Source organism: Lycium ferocissimum, unplaced genomic scaffold (assembly GCF_029784015.1).
Source record: "Lycium ferocissimum isolate CSIRO_LF1 unplaced genomic scaffold, AGI_CSIRO_Lferr_CH_V1 ctg32, whole genome shotgun sequence".
Classification (NCBI taxonomy): Eukaryota; Viridiplantae; Streptophyta; class Magnoliopsida; order Solanales; family Solanaceae; genus Lycium; species Lycium ferocissimum.
This window is the reverse complement of record NW_026725363.1, coordinates 11,714-21,665: the sequence shown is the minus strand read 5'-3', so window position 1 is coordinate 21,665 and position 9,952 is coordinate 11,714. Positions and strand designations below refer to the sequence as shown.

Below are 9,952 nucleotides of genomic sequence, written 5' to 3'. Positions count from 1 at the left end.
CCGCCCATAAGACATATGCATGCCGGTCCGCATAACTTTGGTAATTCCTTCACAAGTGTATCTTAGCCGCGGGGGCATAGCGAAATTTAAACTCGCTTGCGAATTTTTTTTTAAATTTTGACTCTGTGGGGGTTCGAACCTGGAACCCATGGATTTCAGCCGAAGGGCAAAATTTAAAGATTTCAAATATGAGGGGCAAAATTTAAAGACCACGCCAAAAGAAGGGCAATTCTGCGAATTTATAAGTTATTTTCAGCTTATAAGCTGCTTTAGATAAACTAAGCCAAACGGACCCAATTATTGTTTTGGATTTATTTTAAGCACAAAATGACTTTAAGCTGACCAGCCAAACACTCAAAAAAACTGAAAACAGCTTATAAGTTACTTATAAGCCAATCCAAACGGGGTCTAGATATCCAAAAAATTATATTTTGCGGCTCACACATGTCACACCCTAATTTTCGATAGGGCATAATGGGCACCCGACCCTTACCTAGGGCCGAGCGAACCCGCTGACTTTCGTAATACTCATAATCATACTGGGCCCGCAAAACATGACATAAGCACATAATGAAAATTTTTCAGAAAACAAACATGCCTTTCATCTTTATCAAATCAAATAAAACTAGTACCGTATGAAATCTGCCAACATATGAAGTTCGTAACATAATGCATAACGATACATCGGCTTACATAGCCGCTTACAAAACTGACATATCACACACTCGACTCTGTCTGCAAAATCTCTAACATAACTCCAGATATCATAACATCATAACTTATCATATGAGCTGACATTAACCGATGTGGGATTTGCCTAAACCAATGTGGGATTGGCCTAAACCAATGTGGGATTAGCCTAAACCAATGTGGGATTAGCCTAAACCAGTGTGGGATTGGCCTAAACCAATTTGGGATTGGCCTAAACCAATGTGGAATTTGCCTCATCATTGGGTTTGCCCCACCATTAGGTTTGCCCCACCACTGGGTTTGCCCCACCACCGGATCTGATACCAACTGATCATATTCCAGAATCCATACATATAACATAAAACGTGTCCCGGCCCTCCAGTGAGGGACTCGGTAAACAGAATCATCATATCATTATATATCACATCATATCATCGTATATCATATCATATTATATCATATCATCACGCGGTCCATAAATGGGACCGATGGACGTAACTTGGTCGCCACTCCATCCGGGCGCCACAACACATCATACTTCGGAATATTGTATACCTCCGAACACATCATATACTTCCGTATCACATCATATACCATATCACATCATACTTCGGAAAACACATCATACTTCGAATATAGCATAGTGCGCACGATAACATATCGGCCGGGACTCGAGCGCGAAAGAGGTAATAACGTAATGCACGAGCGAGAATCGTGGGAAATCATATACAATGCAAAACACTTACAAAGACCCAATAGGATAATCAAAACGAACTGTTAGTTCGAAACCGAAACAATAGTCAAATCAGGTTTTTCTTCCGAATATCACTCGGGAACATATCAAACCGAACTTCAGAAACCATAGTTACGTATCAAAATCATATGCATAAAAATCCTCATTTCAAACCCGACAGATAAATAAGTAATCATACTCGGGGGTCGGAATCATAGCCACATTAAGTTCTTTCAAAAAGCCGTTAGAATCGTATTGGAAAGTCGCGGGACCCACTATGAGCGTCAACCCAATCCGGCCCGCCTATGAAAGTTAAAGTCATTACTCGTCATGAAATCATTTGCGAAGATATCAAAGCGATCCAAGCCTTTTCTTGAAAGTTACGGTCGTTCGTAGTTTCGGAATCGTTTAGCAACAAAACTCTTTTGAAAACAAAACTTTTATGCAACTTTTGAAATTTAGTCATACAAAAGACATAAGGACCATAATTCGACTACATTAAGAATACGAATATCAAGAAGAAACGAGATAAGAATCGTTTACGAGCCGATCAAAGCAATCCGGTTAAATACTATGAAAGTTACGGACATTTTTAGACATAAGATCCTTTCGGAACAAACCGGTTACATAGCATTTCAAATCCAATCGTATCAAAGACATACGGTCCATAGCTTGCCCACATTAAGGATGCCAACATCAAGAAGCAAATATGAATCATAAACATGTTCGGATTTTAAGAATAGGATTACCCCCAAGGCTCATAACATATGACAACTTACTTGCGTCTAGGACATGCCAAAAGGAAAGGAGGATAAGCTTCACATACCTCGTCCGCTTCCTAAGCCAATCCAAACTTAAGTCTCGGGCTCTCCAAGAGCTACAATAACGTCATTAACACCAAACATTGGTCATAAGCACCGAAGGATTCAATTCCAAGCCATCATTTTATCTACAGAAATTTGGGCAGCATCTCCCTATAAGTTCAACAACCCCGAGAATTCAACTCGGCCAATATTACCAACAACAATACCAACAACCATTCCAACAACATCAATAATGAATTCAAAACGCATTCTAACATTAGTAACTCTTTTCTATATAACTCGACGATATTTCATTTTCATTCAAATCAACCGCATACGATCAAACCAACATCAATATTCATACGTTCAAGTACTAATCCAAACCATTCAAACAATATTCAAGAACTCTTTAAACAATTCACAAAATATTCAAATCATCCAACCAATGCACCATGGAACCCGAAACCTTCCCAACTCAACATGAACAACTTTAACATATTTCTTTCTTCCAAAACTCATAAACTACACTATCAATCCATACGTTCATAACATTACTTCCATAAATTCAAGAAACTATACAAAAATTCCATTAGCTTCCATAACAAGCCGCAAATAACTATAACTTCAATTTGAATCATTAACCTTTCATTATCATCATAGAATCCATAATAACAACAACTAAAATACCACATAGAATTTGTTCATTCCTTGCCATACAAGACAACCCATTTTCGGCCACAACATCAACATACAACTTCCATAATTTCTATCAATTTCCACACACTACAACAACACCCAAACATGCTAAATACAATTAATCCATCATTCCTACACAACACACACTACACACGGCCAAACCCCAACATGCAATATTTCATGAATTTCATCCATCTTTACATACTACAACATACATAAACCATCCACAACATATAAAAGCAAGATTAAACCTTACCTTTCTTCTCAACTTCACAACTTGACTTAGGTTGGCAAAAGATGAAAACGAGCGGTTTGTCGCCTCAAATAACAACTCCACGTTAACAAGGACCCTTCAATTAGTAGAGAAACTAGAAGAAAATATTTTTGTGATGAAGATTTTTGATCTTCAATTTTTCATCCACCATGGCCGAATGGCCTTTCCTTGGCTTCTCCAAGCTTTTTGATTTTTCTCTAAGGTGAAAATGATGAACATGACTTAATTAGTCATCTTATGTTCACTTATATAATTAACACATGTGGCCCATGGCCCACACATGTGCCACACGGCCATAGCTCACAATTTCATGAAAAATAATTTCAACCTCTAGCCCCAAATTCTCATGAAATGTTCAACTTTCCATAATTCACTTTTAACGCCAAATTTTTCTTATTCCAAATTTACCCTTAACACTCCATACCTAATGAAAAAAAAATGAATATGCAACTTATGCATTAAAACAAAATCAACAAAATCGGAAATTAAAAGTCTTGTCCATAACTTGTCGCAACCAACTTAAAATATTCCAACGTATAAAATACGGGATATAACATCCTTCCCCCCTTTAGAACATTCGTCCTCGAATGTTCAACTAATCGCATAGGGTCTTATAAGGGTCTCGGAGGGGGTTTCCTTTATTACCATAGCATGCACTCTCACCTACCAATCATATTTCTTTTTCACCTCTTCTTCAACTTCTCAAATCATTTCCTCCCTGTTATTACTCTCTACGCACCTTAACAAAAGCCATGTCTTTAGTACGTAACCTTCTTACTTTACGAACAACATAACAAGGTCTAATACATATCGGGTTAAACCTCTCCTGCTTGTAATTCCCTTTACTCAACTTGTAACATTCTAGGCACAGTATCTCGTGTCGTCTCTTAATCTCTAACTCAAACCCTTCTTTATTCGTTCCATAACTTGTTTTTCCGTTTCACACTTGCCTTTATATTCTAACTACATAGATCACATCACAGCTTTGGCCACTTTCTCACTGGGCTTTACTTATTTTCATAACAATCCTTATTATGCCCTGTTCGCATTCGGTCCCATAGCGTAACACTTCTTAACTTCTTACCCTTTTCTTGTCAATTTTATCCTTAATATCTCACAAGCTGTCTTATCAACACATTCATATCCATTACAATTCTCTTCCTCTGTACTCTTGTCTTAATCTCACCATTACTATCGGCACGACCTTTCAAGTCGTATTACAAACCTATATCCCATTCTCTTTTTATTTCTGGAAAAATTTCGGCAGAGCTTCCTCTATATCTCTTACTGTCTCAAAACCTGCACGCATACAGAAATACCAACAATGCCTCGCAGAGGCCAACATACATATATACATATCATATCATATCACAACACACAGCTCCCAACATCAACAACAAAAGATTTAAAAATAATGAACATACCTTGTATGCCCAGCTTAAACTGCACCTGTTACCCTTTCTTGTTCACTTTCCCTTTTAATCTTCAACTTTACATTTCGATCATACTTCAGTACCTTATCCAACATATGTCTTTCATACCTTTGCTTACCTGCGTGCTTTGTAACTTCCAATATCACTAGTCACTTTCTTCTATCAATGTCATCCTTCTGCTGCAATCAAAGGTCAGGGTAAGGAATCTCACTTCCTATGACTTGGCTCTATGGCACGATCTCAGATGTGAAAGAAGAGTAACCACCCTAGATGCCCCGTAACCCCTCGTTTATAAATATGGCGCGCTTCACACCATAAATGGACTCTACCCACACGACTTTATGCAGACAACCCTAGGACGAACCGCTTCGAGCACACTTGTCACACCCTAATTTCCGATAGGGCATGATGGGCACTCGGCCCTAGGTAAGGGTAGGGTGCCCATCATGCCCTATCGGAAATTAGGGTGTGACAACACACCTGACATATTTTTTGTGAGAATTGATTTTATTTAACAAGTAGAGTTTGCAAACCGAAAACTCAAGGTTTTGGATCACAAATTCTACTTGGCAAACATGGACAAATTCGCATACAAAATAATAAAAAAATTCTTCCAGTCCTAAAGTTTACCAAATCCAGTTACGGCAAAAAGAAAAAAGAAAAAAAATCTGAATTCTGTCCGTGCCTTTGGAATTCTTCTCTCTGTGGTACAAAATGACAAACCCAGAGTAAACAATCCTTAAACCTTAAAAAAATCTAAAAGATCAATGGCGTGTAAAACCCAAAACCTTAAACCTGAGGTCCAACATGCTGATGGCAATAAGAAAAGCACCAGAATAAAAACGTAACTTCGAAAGGAAAAAAAAGCTTCTTTACATTGGCAAAAATGGAAAACCTACAAAAAGCTTGTAGTATTTTCATCAGAGTAAAGGCTCCGATAACATTTACAAGAAAAACACCCAAGAATAATCATATCTAAGAAAAAACTGACGTATTGAGGTCAAAACGAACATAATTTAATAGCTTAAATAATCTTTCTGGTACAGTCTTTCATCCTGTGTCTACATTATTTAGCCACCTTTGGCATTTCACGTCTACTTGATCAAATTGATTACGTGGGAAGGACAAGAGCCTGATGAATTCATAGAAAGGCTTCTGCCAAATCCAGGATTGCTACATTCTGGGGACTGCTTGTTGTTGGGAGGATAAGGTGCTGCACTTATTACCCTGGATTCAAGAACACAACAAGCTTTTAACACAAAAGTGGAGTTTTCACACTTACAAGGAAATACAAAAAAATATGTGTGTGTGTGTGTGTGTGTGGTCTCTTACACTTGAATAAAATAGCGAAACTTCACTCAAATTAAATGAAAACAAACCCCAAATTACCTTTCCTTGCGCTTCTCCAAGAACCGAGCCAATGATGCCTTGCGTGCCTGCGGCACAGCTGCAGACGAGAAATGCCCAATCATTATGCTTATGTAATGTACGAGTAAAAATATTGGCCAAGAATCTTGGTGATTAGCTATTCAGTTTTGAAAGCACGAGATTATACCTGATGGAACCATGGTGGCAGGAAAAGATCCTACGGAACTGGCAACTTTGGAAGGCTCTGATTTAAGGGAAGGAGATGGCAGGACTCCTATTGATTTGGTAATAGTTACTCCATTTGCATTACTAGACACTCCGGCAGATTGTGAGCCACCATGGGATGTCATAGAAATGGGACTGGCAAGAGTAGGTGTTGTATTATGCGAATGGTTTACAACAAAAGAGTCAATAGAAGGCGACTTAGGTATAGGCGCCTGAAGTGGAGATAGAGTAGATGTTGTTGCATTTGGTGTAACAGGTGGTGCATTTCCAGCAAGCAACATAATAGCTTGAGCCTAGTCCAAAAGAAGAAACAATTGTCAGCATAAGATAAATTCATGAGATCGACATCAAAGAGAACCTAAAGGTCTAGTGTGTTTACCTTCTCTGGTGAAACATTGTCATAAACGCAGACAGAACCAGCATAAAAAATGGTCAACTGGGCAGGACCTGGGGGAGTCTTGGGAGCACCCCTGCCAATAGAGATCCACAAAAAACTCAACATCCCCCTTCGGTAAAAGTTTTCTCAATAGACATTTTATATCAATGTTAGCTAACATACCTTAAATCAGTGGTGCCCACGACAGCACTGCTAGTTGGAACAGCTGAAATGGGGCTAGCAACAGGAGCTCCCGGAGTTACAGTAGTTATTAGATTCTGTCCAACAGGAGAAAGATAAGACTTATGACCAGGCATAGTCATAGATACAGAAATCTGATTTGTTGGGTTCGCAACTGGGAGCACTCTGACTCCATGAGATCGATGTACGGAGTGTGCATCAAAGTGATGAGGAGGGAAAGTTGTTGTGTAGTGTGTTCCACCTTGCTTTTCTACCATCATATTTTTCTGACATTTAGAGGAACAACTAATGAAAAGACATAAATGGGAAAGTATTCATACAAGATCTCTGTTACCATTTAGCAATCCCATCTAGGCATTTTAGGTTATGAAGATCCATAACAAACCTGTGTGACACCAGAGTATGTCCGATGACTCGAGTCGACAGCTTCAGTTGTGGTTATAGTCACCAACCCAGTTGATGCAAGAGACTCAAAACCAGTTTTTGGCTTATCCTCTTCAGCACTTTTGAAAGAGAGGTAATGAGGATGAGCAGAGACGTTGTTCGAGAATGACCACTGCATCGCTAAACTTCTCGCAGGTGCTGCAAAATCATAAGACAAGATAAGAAGATATTATATTTACTAGGTGCATAAACAGGCTTCTGATGTAAAAGAAATACCTAATTCAGCTATTTAACTCTACCAATACACAAATGCAATTAAGTAGTTACCTAATAATAAATAACTCCTTGGTAAGATTGCTTAAGTATATATTCAGAAAAGACAGACGAAACCCCGACCTACGAACCTATATATTGTTAAAACCTTTATGCTTTCTCCAGAACTTTTTTTCCTTTATAAATAATAAGACAGTATGAACAAATAAATAATTCAAAGCGCAGCTGAAAAAGGGGATGAACATGTTCTAGTCTTCTCGGAATTTAAAAACAAGCTACTAAGCATCTCATGTGCAATATAATAGAATACAATATTGTATTAACCAATGCAAGATGAATAAAAGAACATGGAAAACCATCTAGTCAAAATAGTACTTTAAAAGTTTATATATACAGCCATACCAGTTGGGCTTTCTTTAATACTACCTTATTATTGTAATGGGAGAGCGAAAGTACTTTATTCATTACTTTAATCATGTTCTTGGTAATATCCCACCATATTTTATTCATGAAAGAAGATGACTTGTGGGGTTACACAACTCATCTAAATTTAAAGTTTATTCTTCACGAGTAAAATAATAAAAGATCTTATCAGGTGCACGTTACTATTGTATATACAGCTCACAAAGGGTCGTTTGGCAGGAGGCATTACAGAAAATAATACTGGTATTACTTAATCTCTTGTTTGGTAGTGTTTTCAACCTATGTATAACTAATATATATACTCTATTCAGTACTCCGTTCAGTTAAAAATAAGTGTCCACTTAACCTTTAGCACACACTTTAAAAAAATACCGACTCTTACAAAAAATTGATATTTTGACTAAACTATCCTTAATTAATAAGACACTTGATTATTTATTGCCTTGAGGAAATAAGGGCAATCTGAAAAAATAAAGTTAATTATTTCTTGATTATGTAAGTGGACACTTATTTTTAATCAAAATAAAAAGACTAAGTGATCACTTATTTGTACGGGAGGGAGTACTATTCTCAAACATAGTAAATCATGGCATTAGCAATATCAGTACTATTTCTATTCTAATACATCATATTAGGTACTATTCCTATTCTAATACACCCTTCTCATTTAATACAACAAACCAATCAGTCGATAAAAAAATAATGTAGCATTACGGATACATTCTATTCAATACTACTATTCTTATACACTCAATCAAACGACCCCACGATACATTCAAAAAGGTGCATGGACTACGCTAAACAGTGCCTCGTTAAAAGGTCCCATCTCATTTAAAAAATCAAACCCTACAGTTGCAGAACCCACTCCACAACACATATGAGCCCTTTATTTAATTTGCCATTTGAAGTATTCCCACTCAACGTGGATCACAGTACGTTGCTCACGGCTTAAAAGATTAATATAGTTATCAACCTACAATAAACCAAGATAAAATATTTGTTTTGACGAATAGGAAACAAACGCAGTTTCTGTTCTGGGATGAGGAATTTTTAAGAAATGAAACTAAAATCTTGAACTTCTCTTAGTTAGATCGACACCCACTTCGATTCTGGAGTATTGGACCTAATACGTTGCCAGCTGGTAGGTTCAATATTGAGCACCCATATGAGTTCGAATACTATTAAGCTCTAGTTTTTCAAGCAGATGGATTCTGAATTTTATAAAAGCCCGCTTAATGGATTCCGGATAAATTATTCATACATAAGTGAACTTTAAAACTCAAATATAGGATTTGAGCCAAATCTACTTGGTTCTACGCTCTACCTAACTCGTCCACAGGCTTGTAGCTTCGCCCAACAGAAGAACTATTTAATAGAGACATGAATAGCATGTACTAAATAATTCATGGTTGAACGAAGATGAAGTTGACAACATGAAATATCAAGGAGAAAACAATAAGGGTACCTGGATCTGTAGGTTCTTCAATCACTTCTTGCTTCACTTTCAAACCCATGAAATCTCTCTCCATATTTCTTCACTTAAAACTCCAACTTCAGGGATTTTGGATCTTTAATTAACAGTAGTTGAAAGATAAGTATTTGAGAATTGCAATAGATATATAGAGCTCTGCTTTCCTTTTTTTTTTTTTTTTTTTTTTTTTTTTGCTGGGAGAGAATGGAGAGGCTAGGAGGTTTGTTTGTATATTGTGGAAAGGAGAAATGTGGGAAATACTAGGATAATAGAAAGGTTTTAAATGAAGTCATTTCTTTGTTTTTTTTATCAGATAACATCACAGCCGTTGATTCCTTGAGATTACGCTCATTTCTCTTGACTTAGTTTTCCCTCCAAGTTTACCTGTTATTACCTGTAGTCGTCCCATGCGATCTGTTTTTTTCTCTGACGTGCGAGCGGTTCACCTTATTAGATTTAATTTTTCTCGTCAGCCAACCAAGTAAATTGGTAAAAGCAAAATGAGTATGAATAGAGAAGGTTAGAGAGGTAAATAATGGTGATGTCGTGTTGACAAATAAATAATGATTTTGATAGGAGTTTAAGTGGGCGTTTGGTCATAA

The 9,952-nt window shown here is 37.2% G+C and overlaps 1 protein-coding gene across 2 annotated transcripts; it reads right to left on the bottom strand.

Moving 5' to 3' along the window:
• Positions 1-5,462: 5,462 nt before the first annotated feature.
• Positions 5,463-9,536, bottom strand: LOC132043967 (protein TIFY 6B). Of its 2 annotated transcripts, none has more exons than XM_059434436.1 (7): positions 9,345-9,536; positions 7,185-7,381; positions 6,782-7,065; positions 6,602-6,692; positions 6,185-6,515; positions 6,019-6,076; positions 5,463-5,856 (listed from the first exon to the last, which is right to left on the bottom strand). In XM_059434436.1, exons 1-7 carry the CDS (start codon positions 9,406-9,408, stop codon positions 5,724-5,726), a joined length of 1,158 nt encoding a protein of 385 aa, XP_059290419.1. In that variant the 5' UTR covers positions 9,409-9,536; the 3' UTR covers positions 5,463-5,723. The 2 variants fall into 2 exon arrangements, with proteins under 2 accessions (XP_059290419.1, XP_059290420.1); XM_059434437.1 differs by having other exon boundaries at positions 6,782-6,876.
• Between the last annotated feature and the right edge of the window lie 416 nt (positions 9,537-9,952).